Genomic DNA, 21,409 nt, shown 5'->3' with positions numbered 1-21,409 from the left:
CAGCCTTTGGCTGCTAAGCATTTGACGAATAAACTCTTTTTGATTTGAATTGAATTGAATTGAATTGATTTCAAATATAACTTGAAAAGGTAGTAAATGCTGTTTACTAAATATCGGTACACATTCATGGCATTATGGTTCAGACATTCACATAATCACACATCATAACATATTACAGCATCATGTCATATTTTTACAGAGAAAGTTACATAGATATCACGCAAGTATATTGTTTGTGGTATACATGTATTACGCAAAGGAAATGAAATCTTGTGAACAGAGCTGATCGACCTTATGTGCACCATTAAATCAAAATTTCGATTTTTACGAGAAAAAATTATGGTCGCCCTGGTCACAGGGCACCATTTAAATAATGAGTGTGACATAATTACGCATGATTACGATTTCAAAGCATTAAAGTGAATAGGTATAACATTGTTGAAGGTTGATCGAGAAAAAAACGTAATTTTTGTATGAAATGTTAGTTATTATATTCCTTTTACTGTACTAACACTCAAACATGCAGAGAATCCTGAAAGAATTCTCAAACCATAAAGATATTTATGGTTTTCTTTGAAGGCGTCGCTGTGCAACACCTCTAAGAGTAAATTCTCCCAACCATTTTTTAATTTTCCAAACCGTTTTTCAATGAAAATAAGACATAAAACATGCTTTACAATATCTTCCAACATGGTCGGAATGAATGATATATAGAACCAATTCATCGCTTTTTGACGATTGAAATTCACCTAAAATGTAATAAAATTGTAATAATAGCCTATAGTTGGGAGAAATAAGGAGTCGATCAGATTAGTTTTTTCCAATTTTTATCATTAACAATGGTCTGTTTTCACTCAAACTTTCTGATTATCTTTAATCGTACATCATTACCTTAGCACCATTTTCTCTCATCTGAACAATGTTACCAAGTCCCTTTAAGATTTAGACTGAAGCCCACAACACCTACAACCCTTGTCCAGCAGTCCAAGCATTGTTGCTTTGCAATCCTTCCTGAAGCGAATGTTGACAAAACCGTACACGAACGGGTTGATGATGTGATTGATGGTGATCAAGCGACGAACAAAGGCGAAAATCTCGTAGCCGATTTTGTGGTTTGTTTTGAACAGTTTCATGGCTTCCTTGGGGATTATGATGGTGATGAACTGTGGAAGAAACGAGACGAAGTACACCACAGTGACGATGAGCAACATCTTCGTCGTGCTGTCCATCGATCCTGAGTTGGATTTTGATCTTGATTTTGTGGTCTTCCTACAGCAGTTGAAGGAGGTTGGCACTTTCTCAGAAGAGTCGACGCCATCGTTATCCTGTGCATGCTGCTCCCTTGTAGATGAGCTAGGTTTGTCGGTATCGGCTCCACTCTTTGGCTGGGTAACAACGTTCACACTCTCGTCATTCTTGTTTCCCACTACGGCGAGGACTACCCCTTGATGATGGAGACCACTCATTGTCTCCTCACTCTCCTCTTGGTTGGACCGTCCGTCAAAAGATGTCTGAACGGTGCCCCGGTCCGAAGACGCAGTCGTAGCTGTGTCCTCTGTGGCTTTAGACACGACGCCACTTGTCTTTCCTGGTCCTCCCTTCATACGGGCTCGAAGACGCATCTGTCTTCTGATGACCAGATAGATGTTGGCATAGCAGACAACGACCACGAGAAGACCCCCTAAGAATGTGATTGGGAAGCTTACCCGCAGAACCCACTTGATAGCAGGATCGGACGTGTCAGGGTAACAGATCGTACGATTACCCGGCAGCTCAAGGGTACGGAATGCAATAGCTATTGGAATCGTCATGATATATCCAATGGGAACACATAGTGCTGAGATTACTGCAGCGTATTTCGGCGGGATGCGTTTCGACATCGGCTTGCAGACGGCAAGGTATCGTTCGATAGCCACGGCGATAGTGAGAAACCGCGAAACGTATATCAATCCGTGGTTGGTGTAGTAACGAAACTTGCAGAAGGAATTGCTGGGATAGTCGTAGTAGACGATGTAGTTATAGATGACGACTGGGCTCATGAGACAGACGCCGAGATCGGCCAAGGCAAGGGCGATGATGAAGACACCGCTGCTCGTTCGCTGCTGTCGCTTGCAGTATGTTAAGATGATGAGGAGATTGCCAGGAACGCCAACCGCGAACAAGATTACTTGATAACAAATCGAAATACTTTCTGTAGTTGTAAGTGCCATGATGTCCCAGATATGCACAGCATAAGGTTTCAATTGAAATTGATGTTATGAAAAAAAATGAAAAAGCATCAAGTCCACAATGATGTCAAACAATAATACTCTTCAGAGTCCATGTAGAAAAAATAGAAAGTTCTGAATTCAAAATGTAGTTCATCGGATTGTCTATGAACGATACTCAGAATGGAAATGAGCCCAGCAGTGAATGTCTGCGTTGATATATTGCCTCATAGATCAGATAGGTTGTGGGAAAGGTGATGCCAAAATCAACCTCACAGTCACGTGACTAAACAGTGCGCTTGAGTCAGTGATTCGTATCATATTTCCGTATCCTATTTTCATGAACATCTTTTTTTATAATCGTCTTCCCTTTTTCAGCATACCGTTATCATCCCTACACTTTCTATATTTTGCTTTTATACTAATGGCCAATGATTGTAAAGGTGCAAAAGGCGGGGGGGGGGGATTAACTGCCCTCATCATGATAAAAACAATTGTGAACTATTATCCTAATTTATTTATGATAGCAAGAACGCTATAGAGAGGAGCATGCAGTTCCCCCAATGATAACAACAGAGGGCATAGTTGTAAACTGCACTAATTTATGATGGAAGCATGAATTAAATGAAGGATGCATCAAACTGAATGAGCTTCTGTGAATTAAATCAGAATGGAAATGTATGAATAAATAGTCAATGGAAAATAATTACGATTGTTTTAGTATCTAATACATCGTCGCTGTTTTCACGAAGTGACGGTAGTGAAAAAAAATTGCATTCACTTTGCGTTACGATTTTCCTCACTACCGTCACTTCGTGAAAACAAGGACGACATGTATATGCAAATGTTTTTTCGTCTGATAAAGTTATGGTGTTCCTGTTCTATATCATCTATATCATCGAGGTAACAGCATTAACATGAACGGCAGAACCAGCGTGGTGGTGGAAAAAAGCCTCTATGATGCAATACTACACCCCACACCCCTCCTTATAATTATGAACAATGCCCTTTCCTCATCAAGACTGTGTGCCCTGCATTTAATTTATTTTAAATGGTTTATTTCATTAAAAAACATTCGCGGCCCGAGAGCCGAATTGCAGTTTCTTTTACAAGGTATACATCAGTGACAAAGTAAAATTACACGTAAAACATTATGCATGGTAGCATTATGGTAGTAAAATTGGAATTCTTTTGTACATTATAGTTGTGCTTCAAAGACCTTGGCAAATTGCTTGGTACGTATACAGAAATTCGAATTTTATTACCATATTTGCAATAAAATTATATATTAAACTTATACAATATAATTATGAATAGCAATACATTTTTGATATTCAAAAGAATTAAATGTTTTGATTGGAAAATGCATAGCCAGATGGGTAAGGTATGGTTATGGTGTTTTCTTCAATAACAGAAACAGAGACAGCAACGGAAACCAAATCCAGGAATTATAAAGTCAAATAAATGCTCCAATGATTTAAAAAGATTATACAAATTATACATTGTAGGTAAAATGCAGAACATTTTGTATTTGGGCCAATTTAGTAAAAGGTACATGTAGAATATTGCATAAAAATAAGATAAGTTTCGCATAAAAACATGGGTAAAAGGTTGCCATTGTAATATTCGATATAATGTGTATCATCTTGGGAATCGTTAAAAAGGCAAACAGGATTTTGTACAATTAAATCTGATTTAGTTTAAAAAAAAGTAAAATTCTATAACATTATTCAAAAATGCATTCACATGTCATCCTTTTATTTACGAAGTTATATCAGCGAAATAGAGAGAGAGATAGAGAAAGAGAGAAAAAAGGAGAGTGAGAAAAGGGAGAGAGAGAGAGAGGGTGAGGGTGGGAGAGAGATAGGGAGAGAAAGAGAGATAGAATGAGAGAGAGAGAGAGAGAGAGAGAGAGAGAGAGAGAGAGAGAGAGAGGAGAGAGAGAGAGGGAGAAAGAGAGGGAGGGGAGACACAGAGTGAGAGTAACAAGACAGAGAGCTAGAGAACAAGGAAGCCATGAAGAGGGTCTCCCCGCTCCGCAGCACAACACTGACAGAGAGGAGAAAATAGGGATATTGAGAGAGTGAAAGTAGTAGAGAACAATGAATTTGTTCGTCGAAGGTGAAACTGGTAATTATTCAGTACTATGAGCGTTTAACAATCTGACTAGATATGGCAACGGACTGTTTCTATACCGTGTCGTTTTACATGACATTTCAGTGAGCTTGCTTTTATTTCTCAGATTTCGAGAATGGGAGTCCCCACGTGTTTGGGGCAGCCAATGACTAAACTTTGACCAGGCTCGAGCAGCTTCTTTGCAAATTTGAGGCACAGACATTCTCTGCGGTCACTCAAAGAGGACACTTTACACAGTTGAAGAGCGTTTTGATACGAGACAAAACGTGGCCCTAACATGAGGCGGCACGCTCGCTTTTGAATTCTCGCTATTTGTTCATTTTGTTTGGCAGACAAGCCGGAGTTCCAAACGGGCGCACAATATTCCTACACTGGCCTTATGTGTGAACAGTAAATGAGTACTAGATCATCTAATTAGGACAATTGAAATTTGGTGAGAACTCTCAGCATATGCAGCCTCATGTTTGCCTTCTTAACAATTTCATTGACATGAGAAGTCCATTTTAGATCTTTTTGGATGAAAACCCCTAGTAATTTGACACAATCTACTCGACTAATGTCATGTCCATCAATTTGGATGACAGGCGGTGGGGGTGGTTCACGCATGAAAGTTACTGTCATCACAGAACACTTTTTGTGGTTCAGTTTCATGTTGTTGTCTACAGTCCATTCTTGTAGGTTGCTCACACTTGACTGGATATTCGGTGGCGATGGAGATTTCTTGCATTCTAGCATTGTTAGGTCATCCACATATTTCCAGTAAGACGACGGTGACCTCCGGCATGCCTCGTTGATGATAGCCAGGAAGATAATGGGACCGAGTCTAGTCCCTTGTGGAGCCCCTGCAGAAACTTCCAGCCAATCAGAGAGCGTCGTTCGATATTTCACGCTCTGTTGTCGTTTGGTGAGAAAGTTCGCTATCCATGCTACATCACTCGGACGGACGTTCATCTGGAGCAGTTTGAGGACAGCTATATTGTGGTCTATCCTGTCGAACGCTTTACTGAAGTTCGTTGTCACCATTGTAGTAATGATTTTGGGCTTGTCAGCGTTGCTATGAATCATTTGTAGGAGATCAATCAAGTAGTGAGAGGTAGATATAGCCCTCATGTTCCCGAATTGTGCTGGGTCTATGGTGTTCTCCATGTCGCTGAAAGTCCACTTAGCAATGAACTTTTCGGCCATCTTGGCAAAATGATCAGTCAAAGATACTGGTCTGAGGTTATCGATAGATGCTTGAGATGTCTTGGGAATGGGAACAACATGCGCTCTCTTCCAACGCTCTGGTACAATGGACTGACTAAAAGATGCGTTTAGAATATCAGTAAGCGGACAGCAAAGTTCATAAGCGAATTTCTTGACAAGTCTGGCCGAAATGCCGTCCGGTCCAGGAGCTTTCCGTTGTTTAATGGCTTTCAACTCGCTATAAACTTCCCATGGTTGAACAAGGGGAAGTGGTTGGTCAGCCGGTAGATATGACGGCAAACTAGAAGGGTCCAATCTAGGAATGTCGTTTGCAATGTTCACGAAGAAGTTGTTGATCTTATTCGCCGCTGCGTCGAAGTCAGTAGGAGAAGTGACTTCGATGCGAATAAGTGGAGATCTCGTCTGGCCAGTTGTCATGGTCTTTATATGCTTATACCATGACGCCGGGTTGGCATTTTTCAGTTTTGCCACACGGTTTTTGTAGTAGTCTTGTTTTGCATGTTCAATATCACGAATAATTCGATTCCTGAGGCGTCGCCACTCTCCCTTCGCTTCCACAGCAAATGCCCTTTGGCGCTGGTAGATTAACGACTTAATGGAAGCCAAATGCTGCCCCATCTAAATTTGCCAGAAAAGCAAATGGGAAGTTACCGGATAGATGTCCATACTTAATAAGTTATTTTCGATATTCAAGTTTCAAGATTCAAATTTCAAGTTTGAGGTTTGAAGTTCAAGTTTCAAATTTTATTTGTTCCACATTTTACAAAAGATTTAGACATACATAGAAAATACATATACATGCAGTATGAGCAAGTCTCAACGATACTCACTATGACAAATATAGAATGCGAGGAACCTATTGAAAAGCAATGCTTCTATAATTATAGGTTTCTGGTAAAATAGACATTGTAGATGTAAACAAATCGTAGCATTAGAGAAATACGTAATTTAGAGGGGGAAACTTAAAACACAATGGAATAAGGAAATTTGTATACAAGTGCATTAGCACCAATACAGAGTCACCCGGTTAAAATGCGTAGTCACCCGTAGGCGCGGATCCAGGATTTCTTAGGGGGGGGGGGGGGGGGCCCAAAATTTGAAATTATGCGAGCCAAATATTGGTACGTAATGGTGACCAGCATTGACGTAATGGGGGGGGGGGGGGTGCAGAGAGGGGTGATTTCCCCCTCCCTCCTCCGCAAAGCGCCGAAGCTTTGACGTTTCATTAAATTATTAGAGAAAGAAGACGATTCGTTGTAAAGTTCTCGACTCTTAAGGCTTCGTCTGAATTCAGTTTCCCCCCCCCCCTTCTGCGCGAAGCGCGGAAGCTCTTACATTTCATTAAATCATAAGAGAAAGAAGACGATTTGTTGTACCGTTCTCGACTCTTAATCCTTTTCTGAATTCAGATTTCCCCTCCCCCCTCGCGCGCGAAGCAGGCAAGGAGGCAAGGAGGCAAGGAGGCAAGGAGGCAAGGTCCTTTCGGACCCCACCCTTTTCCACACGTTGTTTGTGGAATTAACCGCAAGTGATCTATTTCCCCTTCTTTTCACTCTTTTTTTCTTCTTCCTCTTTTCCGGTCCCTTTTAGCTCTCCCTTTTTCCATTTTAGCGGGGGCGGGGGGAGGCAAGGGCCTTGTGCCCCACCCCCACCCCGATCCACAACTTGTTGGCGGGGAAATTGCAACTGATATCCCCTTCTTTTCTTTTCTTCTTCCTCAATTTTCCTTCCCTTTATCTCCACTTTTCCTTTTTTCTTTCCATTTCTTTTCTTCTCTCTTATTTTTTTAAAGGGGGGGGGAGGCAACAGCCTGGGAGGCGAGGTCTTTTCGCCCCCCTCCCGATCTCCTTCTTCCCCTTTTCTTTTCTTCTTCCTCTTCTCTCTTTCCCTTTCTCTCCTCTTTCCCTTCTTTTCCTTCTCTCTCTCTCTCTCTCTCTTTCTCTCTTTTTTTCCTCCTTTTTTCCCTCTTTTTTTTTCCTTCTTTTTTTTTTCCTCCTTTTTTTTTCCCTTCCTTTTTCCCCCCTTTTTTTTCCTTCTTTCCCCCCTTTTTTTCCTTCTTTTCCCCCTTTTTTTCCTTTTTTTTTCTCAGGTGGGGGGAGGGCCGGGCCCCCCAGGCCCCCGCCCCCCCCTGCATCCGCCACTGGTCACTCGAGCAATTTAGTTAAAAGCAAGGCACCGTTGAACGAATTATAATTACATGAAGATTCAAGCTGGATAACATTACTAGGAGAAAACCACAAAGGTAAAAGTTTCCCGAGTGAAATAATAATTTTTAATAAAACCGTGTATACATCAGGTCGTCCATGAAAATAGAATGCAAATTAGATTAGATAATACTCTGAAAAACTTACATAGCAACATGCAATTCGTTCATACGCATTCAATAGGTTAGAAACAAAGTAATTTTTGTTAAATACAAGTCATTAATAACCGGAACATGCATCATTAATTAACAATTAAGATTAGCTTTGAAGAAAAAAGGAAAAGGAGGGCAAACAAATTATATTAGATATAAGACATTAAAAGATCACTGGGTGTTCCTCTCTATCTAGCCAGATTCCTCAGACGACAAAACTTTGCTTTCGATAACCGATGCTCTCAAACTAGTGGAACATTGTAGGAATTTCAGTTCCTAGAATTTAATTCACGTTGTATTGCCGGTGTGTGACGGCAAATTTTCAAATAACAAACAACTTCATAATTATATTCCCATCAAAATTGTGAGAAATTTGAGTGTATATGGACGGTGACCGCGAAGTTTGTCACGTGACTGATGCAGCTTAGCCAATCAGAGAACGCTATTCACGTATATTAATGAAGGTCACAACCCCCCCCCCCCCCGCCTTGTACGCCCAGGGTCATAATATAACTGTTAGTAGCATGTTATGGGCAAGCAACATGCGTATTATCCGAACCCAAAATATTACCAGTGTGAATTTTAAAAAGTCAAATTTGAGATTTTCGGTTAAAGTAGTCGATTCGGACTACTCATAGATCATCAATATCACAGAAAGAAAGTTTGACAATTATTAACGCTTCACCGACTTGTATATGGAAAAAACATGGTCACGGCACGCAATATTTTGTAGCACTTTAATCACATGATTCGATTATGTTGCATTATTGTGTACTGTCATTGATGAAATTCTCAAAGGCCTGAGCTATTTGCAAGAGTTGGAGTTCGTTGAATTTCTTAGAAGTCAACAAAATCCCGACCGGTAATCCGCCGAGACTCCCGGCATTGATGGTGATCGAAGGATGCCCCGTCAAGTTCGCGGATTTGGTATTCGTTCTGATGCCTTTTAGAGCAAATGTGATCGTTTCTGTATGAATAAAACATGTATGAATAAAACATGTATGAATAGACGTAATGGAAACAAAACAAAAATTGACGTGGGAATGAAAATCTAATCTTCTATTTTGGAAACATGAGGGAATACAGTAAGAAATAAAAAGTACTACTATACAATTGCGGTTACCACAGTATATTGTGGTCTACAATCTAAACATATTATTGTGTTAATAAACGCCAGCGTGATGGTAATTCTATTTTAATTTTCACAGTGAGCCTTTTACAAGCCGTCATTATAACCAATATGCAATGTATATTAAAAATTGACTACCATGAAGATGGTTGGAATATGAAAGGAAAAACGAGAACGATTATTTGAAATACACAGTAAACAAAACTAATCCAGCAAATAATTTTTAGTTGTTTGAATGTCGTTGTTGTGTTTTTAATTAAATCTCACCTTTGATTGAGGCACCACGTTCCAACATGGGCGGGGCTGTGAAGGGAACCGTTGGCATGACAACCACGTCATAATCTACCAAGACATCATCAAATTTCTTTTCGAGTTGCCTCTTCAGATTCTGAGCCTTGCCGTACAAATGACAATAATTCTTCTTCAAGAAAGTGCCTTCTATTAGATGGGCCTGTTTGTGGGAAAGGAAAATTTTATAACGAATTGAAATGGATGCGATTACAGTTTACATCGAAAAAAGACTAAACTAAGTTCAAACGTCGATTATGCGTGAGCGAGGGAAGGGGAGGGCGGAAACAGAGAAAGAGAGAGAGAGAGAAGGAGGGAGAGTTGGATAGATATGAAAGAAAGAGAGGGAGTTGGAGAGAAAGAGAAAGAGAGAGAGAGAGAGAGAGAAGAGGAGGAGAGAGAAGGAGAGGGATCAAGAAAGGGAGTTTGTTGTTCATAATTATTTCTTACTTTATTTATGGGATGAAGGTTCTTAGTATTGTGTTTAAGGCGAGCTCCAACATCCCTCATCATACTAGTAGCATAGTATCCTGTGTGATGCAATCCAACACCTGAAGAAGAGAGAAAGAAATATGACGAAGATCATAATCAGCTGATCATCAGGTAATGTACTTTGACAGTACAGAGGATACAATAATACCTTAAAAGTTCTCTACACATTTTGCAGGACAAAATGCGGAATGGTATAAGTACTGGTACATTGAAACCCTTTACAGATATATATTATTATCCCAATCCTCGGATTCACGCTTGCACACACACAATGTATGCACATTCTCCACTCCCTGTTGAGCAGTCCATTTCTTCATTCCTTCACTCCACAGTAACCATAATAAGTTTTAAACTTGACTCACCTGCCGTGTTATATGTCATGTCGACTCCACCAATGTCTCCAATAACAGTACCAATGGCTATACCTGTCAGAGAAATATACTAAAATTCAGGTTTTTTGACTAAATAAAATTCTCAAGAATTAACATAGTCGGCAAACTTAGCTAACATAATTATATTTTGTCCGACGAAGTTGATTTATCCAAAGGACAGATTGCAGTGTTTGACATTGCATCGGGATAATATACAGTGCGTTCCAGAAAAAACGAAACCGAGAATTTTCGATGTTTTATCATAGCTTAATCACATTTATAATTGACAAATGACACATATTTGGAAAGCTTATATCCACCTCTTTCATTTGATGCAACTCATATAATACATATCTCACGCATGAATGATTTAAATGAATTCGAAGAGAGGAAACCAAAAAGTCATTTGGCGGACGGTATCTGACTTTCAAAGAGAAAATCACATTAATTTTCTAGAAAGTTGAGTTTCTGCCCTTTCATATGACACCTCAATCAGGAAAAATAAGCAAGGAATGACAAAGTTCTGTTTGTTTAAAGTAGTGCTTGCATTTCCATAATTTTATCAAACGAATTCGTTTTCACTGGGTGCCTGCCGTAGCAACAAACATAGTTGACAAAAGACTTAACTCCATTTCGTTGACAATCAGCCGTAGACTAAAGACTTCATGCATGGCTCATTGTCAACGAAACGGAGTTAAGTCTGTTGTCAATTCTGCATTGAAAACGAATTCGTTTGATCAAATTATGGAAATGCAAGCACTATTTTAAACAAACAGAACTTTGTCATTCCTTGCTCATTTTTCCTGATTGAGGTGTCATATGAAAGGGCAGAATCTCAACTTTCTAGAAATGTGATTTTCTCTTTGAAAGTCAGATACCGTCCGCCAAATGACTTTTTTGTTTCCTCTCTTCAAATTCATTTTAATCACTCATGCGTGAAATATGCATCATATAAGTTGCATCAAATGAAAGAGGAGGATTATAAGCTTTCCAAATATGTGTCATTTGTCAATTATAAATGTGATTAAGCTATGATAAAACATCGAAAATTCTCGGTTTCGTTTTTTCTGGAACGCACTGTATTATTATCCCGATGCAATGTCAAAATCAAATGAAAGAAGTGGATCCAAGCTTTCCAAATAATATGTGTCATTTAGTAATTATAAATTCATTTAAGAGATTGTTTAAACAAAGTTGTAATTTGTGAATGGCTCAGCCGAACATACACTACGTGCATGTTCTGTAATATTAACATGACTTATTCACATAACTGCGACTTAATTAACATTTTCCTATTGACATTACTGTTTACTAGGTTAATGATATATGTTTATTTTGCAAACGAGTATTATTTTTGTGATTGTTCTGTATAAATGTTATAAACGATGTAAATATGTTCATTCAGGGCCCCATGGAAGACCACTACTTGTTGGTGAATGGGCTACCCTTTCAAAAGATTAGAAATAAATAAATAAAAAAATAAATAAAAAAATAAAACATCGATAATTCTCGGTTTCGTTTTTTCCGGGACGCACTGTAAAGTAACTACAACCCAGATGCCTTCATAATTGAAGATGCATTATGGAAGGGTAAGTGTACTATACTCTCATATTTTTTGACAAGAAAGATGAGCTCCCACTTTACTAATATCACTGTTATAAGAGCAAAAGACAACGTTTTCAGTCAAATAGAATGTACAAGTTTCAAGAAGCCTACATTGTGGTTTTTCAGTGAGTCTTCTGTTACCGTACTTTACAAAAAAATTGCTCTTTTTTTCAAACTGAAAATTGTTTGGAATAAATACCCGGTACTCAACGTGCTCAAAGCCATCTTTGAAAAATCTCTCATGATTTTAAGGTTAAGGGAAACAATAATGCGTAGCGTACGTTGGCCAAGTCAATAATAGGGCACTCTGGCAGGGCGGATAGGGGTGGAGACACGATCTTACTAGCTCAAAGGGTCATCTCTTTGGGGGAGGGTGGAAGGAGATCCTATCATTTCAATTTCACGTTCATTATTTTCTATTCTTCCCCTATTCCTATTTCTCTCTAATGATTTTGTTTGCCCCCTGAACCTACGCTACTGATGGGAAGAGAAAGGGGGGCAGGTCTCACTTGATTTGTGTAAAGGAATAGAGACTTCTTGAACATGAGCCCCACTTGATGAAGCAAACGTGTCGATTGTTTCTCGAACCAGACGATCAACTTCTGGATCAGATCCTGGACTACCGAAACCTTCCTTCAAAACGGCCATTCGAATTGATTTCGGATCAAGCTCCTCCAACTGAATTGCAAGAAAAACAAGCATAATTATAATTGTCAAGAGAACACTAAATTGATTGCAAGTCCTTACATGAATTACTAACCCCCTCCTTCCCTCGTCCCCTTTCTTAATCTTCAAATCAATTCATTTGAAGCATATAACTTCGAATACACCTATGCACCTGAAATAGATGGCACCATATTGTCACAGTCACAGAAATTTTGGTGATATTTCATTATTATTGTATCGAAAAAGAAAAAAGAAGGAAATTAATTTGAAGTTAAATTGGAAGGTATTTTTCTATAAAAATATGTTTGAATTGTGGGTAAACCTATACGAAATCCCTAAAGGAGAAAGTCTGAAATCTTATATGGTTATTTGACCGTGGGTAGAAGAACGTTTATTTATTTGAGAGAGTTTTTTAACAAGATGATTCTATTTTCTTGGTTATGGTCTTTAAAATTAAATTATACCACGGAGAGATTAAATAGTCCCATCAAATGATATGTAATTTACGTTGATGAAAGTAACATTCAGAGTTATGAAAATATCTCGAGAGATATCACATAGTTCAAGCGTTTTGACAAAAATGCATGCCGCTACAGACAGTCAAGAAATATTTAGCTGCATTGAGCAAATAGTTTACCTGTTGTGAATAAGAGGGCGTTTTCAAATCATTTGGTTGCCTGGCATCGTTCCCGTTATCATACCCGGCGATTACCTATATTGAGAAACAAAGCTGCAGTGAATAATCAAATCTCTTTTTTCCTTCACTATCATATTTTAACTGCTCTTTACTGCTCATGACGATAGCGAAATATAGAATAACAACATATACATTCACATAATTATACATACATAAACATAAACATAACCAAAAAATTAAGCTCACCTAAAAAGGACGACACTACATAATAAAATAGTGTTTCTCATCTATTATAAAAAATTAAAATACTTGGGCAATCCTAAGAAAATGGGAAATCTTGTCCCCTCGTTCATTTTTGCTATCCAATATCTCTCCTCACTCTTGTTCAGTCTTGATAGCGCAACAAAATGACACATCAACAACCAAGATAAAGCTGTTTTACTCGATTCTACAATCTCTGGGGTCCCCCCCCCCCCAAAAAAAAAAAAAATGAAAAATGAAAAATGGAAAAAAAAGGCCACTTTAAACGTTTTCTCCACCTTTATTCCCAAAGGATGATGGTTGTTTTCCTCAGCCTGAAAGCCCTATATAATATTTTTGTTACGCCAGGTCCTCCATGCATGACCCACTCCCCCCCCCCCAATACATTACCCATCCCCCTCTCCATTGTAAATGCCTGACAGAATAATGATCCAACCTATTGTATGATAATGCCTTTATGTTTTATTTGTATTTTTTTGTAACTTTAAGCTCTAAACATGATATACCTCTAACAGCAGAGCACAGTCTTTAACAGTCCTCGCCATTGGTCCCAAGTGATCAACGACAAACTCCCCGGATAGCGCCCCTGTATACGGTATCAAACCAAAGGTCGCTTTTAAACCAACCAATCCACACCAACTAGCCGGTATCCGAACCGATCCGCCTTGATCACCCCCGATTGCCATGTCCACTTCATTTGTTGCCACCTTCAAAAGAGAGAGAGACAGAGAGAGAGAGAGAGACAGAGAGACAAAGAGAAAACAATTAAATTGGTCCGAAAAACTTATGGGAACTAACCCCATAGGACTATGATGTCCATACATCTTGCTTGTTGATATCATGGATTACGTTTGATTGCGGTGTGAAACATTGATATAGGCGTAGCTGCGGAAAGAGTGAGAGAGAGAGAGAGGAGAGGATATATATAGAGAGAGAGAGAGAGAGAGAGAGAGAGAGAGAGAGGGAGGGGAGTGGATAAGAACAGGAGACGATAGGACCCTTACTCCTTCCTTAACCAGTGGCCCAGTTTTTTTGCACTTAATTTAAAGAGTAAGAACGGTGCCCAATGAACTTAAAAAACACACAGATTGGATGAGAGGTGATGGCGACGTTCTAATGCCAAGCGAATGGTTTGTACTTTAAAAAGTGTTACCATAGAGGGCAATATTAACCTACCGTATATAATGAACAACAACAAATCATGCCTGACTATTTTGTCCGGAATCGACCCCCCCCCCCCCCCCTCCATTTACGAAATCCTCGATCCGCCCCTGATTATTACAAACTCACCAACACTGCACATCCCGAGCTTGACCCGCCAGCGCAGTGACGTGGGTTAAGGGGATTCGTGACTGGTCCTGTTCCACTTGTATAGCTGTTCGCTGAATTACACAATTCTTCGCATGTCGCTTTCCCAAGAATGATTCCCCCTGTCAGAGCAAAGCAAACAAACGTGAAAATAAAGATATCCTATAGGAATGTAATAAAGAAATGACTTATCAGACCTGACAGGTGTTTCATCGACTAAAATTGCATCTTATACTGTAAAAACGCCAGTGCAAGTTTCCGATCTACCTTAGATCGATTAGTACCCGCAGCCAGAGCCATCTATACACAGAGTTCGACCAATTTGGTTTCCGTTGGATACAACATGGCGCATATTTTTCTGTTTTGTGGGTGCTGGCCCAACACGGCAGTTTTCTTTATTATACACCCAACTCAAACCGAGATGACAAAACTCTCCCAATCATCATTGGCACTTCCTGCAGCTTACCTTCGTCTAACACCCACGTGACCACTGTAGCATCAAAATCGGGAACGTATCCTTCAAGACCACTGAATCCGATCGTCATCGGGATTCCCGCTACAGCAATAGAGTCCTTGATTGCAATACGCTTTCCTGATAAGTTCCCATTGTCTGCTCCTGTGATTCTGCATTTGTAGTACCTACAAAACAAAACAATCGAATATTCTCCGGTATCAGAAAAGGAGACGTCTTCTCTCTTTAGGAGTCACAGTGGGATTCATGAATTCCTTTGGAGTTGAATCCACTCAGACCCATAGTGGAGACCACACCAAATTAAAGTGGAATTCACTCTAAAGTAGCAGTTGTATAACTCGTTTATTGTAATTTTAGCATGGATTTCACTCCTAACGAAGGGATTATAAACATGGAATGTGAAGTGGTATGAAATATAAGTTTTAATTTATAATCACATTTTATGTTTATTTTACTATAAGAGGAGCATGTACATCGTTATGAACGAACAGTGCGCCATTTTAATTGACGAGTAAACAAATCCAATGACCTCTAGAGGTCAGTGGTTTGTGCGTAATTAAGATTGCGCCCATGCAAATTGTGATGTTATCATAATTTGTATGGGCGCAATCTTAATTACGCACAAACCACTGACCTCTAGAGGTCATTGGATTTGTTTACTCGTCAATTAAAATGGCGCACACAACCGTAAACTGGTGTATTGGGCCGGTTAATGTAGAACAAAGGTGGGTTGGGGAGGTGTGTGTGTGGGGGGGGGGTAAATAAACTTTTAAATGGTTGACTTAGTTGGGGCCACAAACTTCACTGTCACCAGGATGGAAAGTACATTTTTTTTTAATTCAGTTCAATTTAAAGGCAAAAATAATCACCTCGACTTCAATGATCTTCATATTGTGCCCCATCCCCATTGAAATTTCAATTTTGTCCCGTTCTTTTCATTCTTGCATTCGTCGCCACTGATTTGTTTCAATTTGCCACCCCCCCCCCCCCCCTGTTACACACACAAAATTGTAATAACACTTTACCCACAAATGTAATAACACCCACAAATGTAATAACACTTTACCCACAAATGTAATAATTTCACCCACAAAATGTAATTACCACTTTACCCACAAAATGTAATTACCACTTTACCCACAAATGTAATAATTTTGAAGTGATATTTTGTCGAATTTGTTCAAAACTAAAACCCTGTAATAAAGCATGGGTATAGCGCGCAGTCTTTACTCCAGACCCGGTTATTTCAAAAATTTCAAAAATCTTCAAAACTAAGACCCCATAATCCTTTTCCTGTGGAATAACATGAGAATCGAGCGCAGTCTTTCCTCCAGACCCGGTTATTCAAAAGTAAAAAAAAAAAAAAAACTTTTAAGCTAAGACCCCACCATCTTCCAAACTAAGACCCGGTAATAAAGCATGGGTTTAGAGCGTAGTTTTTCTTCCTGACCCGGTTATTTCAAAACTTTTTTAAAAAATCTTCAAAACTAAGACCCCATCATCTTATTCCTGTGGAAGAACACGAGTATTGAGCGTAGTCTTTCCTCCAGACCCGGTTATTCAAAAGTTAAAAAAAAAACAAAACAAAAACAAAACAAAACAAAACAAAAACCTTTTAAACTAAGACCCCTCCATTTTCGTGCTCAAATCGTAGGAAATTCTGGGAATGAAAAAAATGTTTTATGCATGACCTAATACATAAAACATTTTGTCGATGGCCAATCAACAAACAGTAATTGGCGTATTTTTTACGTCATTGCTCATGAATATTCATTGACCTCCAAAACCGTCGTTCAAATCGGACCAAACCCCCATAATGCATACAATGCAAAACCTGTGGAATGTCAAAGGTCACGATTTTAGTTGGCCCTCTACAGAGGACATACTGTGTATGATCCATAGAGATATCTCTATGGTATGATCGAATCTCTTTGAATTTATATGCATTTGAACAAAACAAAACGAATGCATATGAGAAATACATAATATATATTTTGTTAACCGCGTAGCTCATTTCCAACCATGAAATACAGGCTTTAAAAAAAGCCTCATGTCAGGTTTACCGGCTACACTGTTTTGTTACCGTTTACGATGAATATGTGATAAGATACACGTAATGTCAATTGATTACTAGTATAGCAATGCAGGATTTTTGAACTGTCCACGTGGCATCATCTCTATTCTCAAAAGTAAATTCATGGTTGAAACCCCAAAATGCAAATCCTTTCAAGAAATCGACTCAAAGGCAAATTCAAGACCATTTTGTGATACATGTAGAATATATTTTCGGATTATGTACATGTAATATTAAGTCATTGTATTGTTCGCTAATTTTCGCCCATTGTTCGCTGATTGAAATTGCCTTGATTAGATTTATTGAAAGTCTTTGCGATGGGGTTGGTAGAAAGAAGCCTTGATATCTTTACCATGCATTGTGAGGGTTCTCTTCCCTTGTAGGTCGGTAACCCGGAGTTCGTGGATACTTCACCGGTAGACTGGGTTCGACCAGGTCATCGAGTTGGTTCACCATCTCCAAGGAGTCGTTGATGACTGACTGATATTCTTTGAGTACGGTACTCCCTTCCAATCCGAGATTGAGCTCGGCGGAGATGTCCTCTAGTTCCTTTACCGTCGGTCCCGTCACCATCGGGGAAACATATATAGGATCTTCTAAGATTTAAACGACGAGAAAACGCAGTGGTTTTAAATATGATTACATTAAGAGGAGGCGCGATAGCTCAGTCGGTAGAGCAGTGGTCTCGTAAACCGGTGACCCGGGTTCGAAACCAAGGCGATGCGCTAGTGCCCTCTGGTAAGGCATTAATCCTCATTACAAGGTCCCTCGGAGAAGACCTAAAGCCGTCGGCCGTCTGGTTGCTTACTTACAAACATTTATGCTTTCTTAGCAGTCAGGTAAAATAACCACCACCACCAAGTACAAATTAATATGGACTTAAATAACGCCTAAAGCGTGTTGCCTATTGCTCTCTAAAAAAATCGAGTGATCACGGACGTCACTCCTCTGGAGAGTGAAAAAGTAATGAAAATAGAGTAAACATTCACTCTTTTCTTCTTAGAGAGCACTCCAAAATCGATCGATACTCACTTAGTGATCACGGACGTCACTCCCAAGAAAGTGAAAATTCACTCTTTTTTTTAAAGAGAGAGTGGGGCTTCATATTTTGCTGTCGTGTGACGTACTGCATTAGCTAGAGCGAAGAATTTAAATATTGCTTAGATTTACTTGACATGTTTGGTTAGGGGGAATAATAAGCAATCGAAAAGATGCCTAGTGTACATCGGACATAATACATCCACGATGTTTCTAAGCGCTAAACAGAAAGGTCATGACATTAGGTCTACTCCTGTCATCGGAATCGGTCTTGCGCGCTCACAAAACGTGTAAATTGATATCATCATAGTACTCTTAGTCATAATGTAATAAGCGCTCCAAATACAAGCACTAGCACACGCACTGTCTTGCACAAGCACATACACAAATAAGAACAAAAATAAATCGTTTCATAAAAGACATACACTTACATAATATACAAAATTACACTTAACGCATTTCATTGTATGCCTTAAGAAATTATTTCCTTGATTATGTGGCTGTTATAATTAATTAATTGTTGATTATATATAAATTATAGGATTGGTCGCCCATACAGTGCGTATACAAAAAAGTATACCCAACTTGGTTGCTCCTATAATTAAATACTCATAACCAATATGACTTTGAAATGTATTTCAAGATAAAGAGTAGCTTATTTTCTGTCAAAATTAATGATACCCTATTCATAATAAATATTGATATATGATTCAAGGTCACATAGATTTATAGCTTTATAATTAGCAGGCCCGTAGTCAGAGTTTGATGTTTGGGGGGGGGGCACATACATGTAATTGATCGACGTCCTGGGGAGGGGTCTAAAAAAGTTCAACCGATCTTGGAAAAAAAATTGGGGGCACGTTCCCCCCTCCCACCCCCAGTGCCCCCTGTGACTACGTGCCTGATAATTCGAAGTTACCAAAGTGAGGTACACTTTTTTCCAAATTAAATTTGAAGGTAGAAATTTGCAATCTTTTTCAGTGGGTCTCTGGCCCACCACATTATAAGTAGTCACAAATCTAAAAGCAATCAATAAAAAGTTAAAGTTCAAATACAAGTCGCTGATTCAAATATTTCTTCTTCTTTATCTGTGCGAAATTTGGGTGTCAACTTCGATAGCATGATGACAATGGATATTCAAGTGAAAAGAATTTGTCAAAGTGTGTATTCCCAGATAAGAAATGTCTGGAGTATCATCAGGAAGGTTCTTTCAGATAAGGCAGCTGCTGTAAACGTTCACACATTTATAACATCACGTTTAGATGGTGGAAATTTGCGATCTGCAGGTAAATACCTGCTTGAGAGTCCTCGAACACGCTCTCTTCTAGGGGATCGAACATTTACTGCCTGTGCATCGAGATTGTGGAATGGTCTTCCCCCAAAATCCTTTTCTCTTGTCACCAGTTATCCACTTTCAGAACTCGACTAAAGACATACCTATTTCAGATTGCTTACATTATTAGTCACTGCTTTTTTGTCTTTCACAGTTAGAATCACGAACAGATATTGTTGGTAGTTTTTCAGTCTCATAAGCGCCTTTGATTGGGCCATTAAAAATATGTGTACATGTTTAGCGTCCCCGTCCGCTTCCTTTTGGGGAGCCGCCTCCTTTTTTTTTTGTTGCAATTTTAAAAAAATAATTTTTTTAAAGAAAAAAACAATGCTAAAATGGTTGCATTTGTGATTTGAAAAAAAAAAAAAAAAAATGTTGGCGGTCATCTCGAAAAATAGCCCGACTGTCAGGGAAAATGTACCAAGCGGCGATTTTGAGCGGCGATTTTGAAAGAAAAAAAGGCCTCCTCCTTCCTATTTTACATAAAAGCAGGACGCTAAACATGTTTTTTTTTTTATTTGGCCTTAGGCAACTAGATATTGGCGCTTTATAAATACCTGGATTGGAAATTCGGTTAAAGTATGGAACCGGAGCATGATCCGCTCAATCTCTATCAATAGGTGAGAATAACACTTTGTCGTTAATCCACAGGTACCTCATATTCGTGTGCAATATATCACGCGTGCCATAATAGACGAGGTCTTTATCATGTCAGGAATAATCGTTTCAAGCAAATATATTATACATACATAATTATATTCAAATCCCACACTGATAGATGCTATACAGGTAAGCAAAAACATTAAACGCATGCTATAGATACCTCTTTTGTCAGCGGTAGTCATCTCTAATTGCAAATGATGCTGTACTAAAGAACTTGATTTCACGACCCCGTTTATTTATTGGCTTCCTTTCAAATTCGTTAGTAGGCCTATACCATAGCGCACGAATTCTGTTGGGACTTGTTCATCCGACACATGCAGCCTTTGTATTGCTAATACTTCTCCCGCGTTATTGATTTATGTATTCACTCAGTCTTCGCTAAAACCACAAACAGGGTAGCCCCATTCAGTGCCATATAGGCCTGTGGTATGTATCGGGTGGATAATTATTACAATGCATAAAGTCAAAACGGCATTACAGTGATTTAGTAGCTACTGAGCCAATCGCATGCAATATACTTGTGTAAATGGGATTCATTCCCATTCACAAAAGATGCAATGTGGAATACCGCAGGGGTCAAATTTTGGCCCACTGCTATTTATCATATTTATTAATGATATGCCTTTATGTCTGAAAACATGTAAAATATCTTAATATGCTGATGATACGTGTCTTTATTACGCTAGTACAAAATTTATCATCATAATGTTGATATGCCAAATATACTTGTGTACTATTGTGTGGTTATATTTGTATGTTAAGCAATCGACGAAATCTAAAATACGAAATGTCATCATAACTATACAGCATTAATTGAAGGACAACGCTCATGTAAATACATGTACATTTATGCAATCATGCATTTACTCTCATAATATGATGTGTCATCGAAACTTTAAAAAGAATCGAATCATTGTTTTGTTTCGTTTCCTTTTGATGAATAAAATATTGCATTGTTCAAGGACTTTATGAAAGTAAAATTTAGGAAACGTTTTGTAGTATATTACTTTCTGCATGGACGTGTGGTGCAGATAATGGCTTAAGAGCATGACATAAATCAAATTAGGTGAATGAATGAATGCTTGAAGGAAATTATAATTGGCCAATATACCAGATTCCCCCTCCCCCATTTTCCGATTAAAAGTGTGTAGCAAGAATCCCTATTCA

At 38.8% G+C, this 21,409-nt stretch overlaps 2 protein-coding genes and 1 long non-coding RNA gene across 3 annotated transcripts; all 3 read right to left on the bottom strand.

The window, feature by feature from the left end:
* Positions 1-935: 935 nt before the first annotated feature.
* Positions 936-2,458, bottom strand: LOC762961 (gastrin/cholecystokinin type B receptor-like). Its single transcript, XM_001198784.3, has one exon. The coding sequence runs from the start codon at positions 2,208-2,210 to the stop codon at positions 936-938; it is 1,275 nt and encodes a 424-aa protein (XP_001198784.1). The 5' UTR covers positions 2,211-2,458.
* Positions 2,459-7,798: 5,340 nt separating this feature from the next.
* On the bottom strand, positions 7,799-9,371 carry LOC115918309. The gene is made up of 2 exons (XR_004061817.1): positions 9,302-9,371; positions 7,799-8,872 (listed from the first exon to the last, which is right to left on the bottom strand). It is a non-coding gene; the product is annotated as an uncharacterized LOC115918309 (long non-coding RNA).
* Positions 9,372-9,374: 3 nt separating this feature from the next.
* Positions 9,375-20,718, bottom strand: LOC100889766 (amidase; the record flags this gene model as incomplete). Its single annotated transcript, XM_030973389.1, has 10 exons — positions 20,403-20,718; positions 17,561-17,804; positions 15,129-15,301; positions 14,645-14,784; positions 13,861-14,061; positions 13,094-13,168; positions 12,300-12,468; positions 10,177-10,239; positions 9,773-9,873; positions 9,375-9,485 (listed from the first exon to the last, which is right to left on the bottom strand). Coding segments are annotated over exons 1-10 (1,299 nt in total), but the record flags the coding sequence as incomplete, so codon positions are not given.
* Positions 20,719-21,409: the final 691 nt, after the last annotated feature.

This window comes from Strongylocentrotus purpuratus, unplaced genomic scaffold (genome assembly GCF_000002235.5).
Source record: "Strongylocentrotus purpuratus isolate Spur 01 unplaced genomic scaffold, Spur_5.0 spur5_scaffold_6, whole genome shotgun sequence".
NCBI lineage: Eukaryota > Metazoa > Echinodermata > Echinoidea > Camarodonta > Strongylocentrotidae > Strongylocentrotus > Strongylocentrotus purpuratus.
This window is presented reverse-complemented; position numbering and strand designations above follow the sequence as displayed.

Excerpts from the sequence above, each read along its gene's own strand:
- LOC762961 (XM_001198784.3), bottom strand. The coding sequence starts at position 2,210 with ATGGCACTTACAACTACAGAAAGTATTTCGATTTGTTATCAAGTAATC.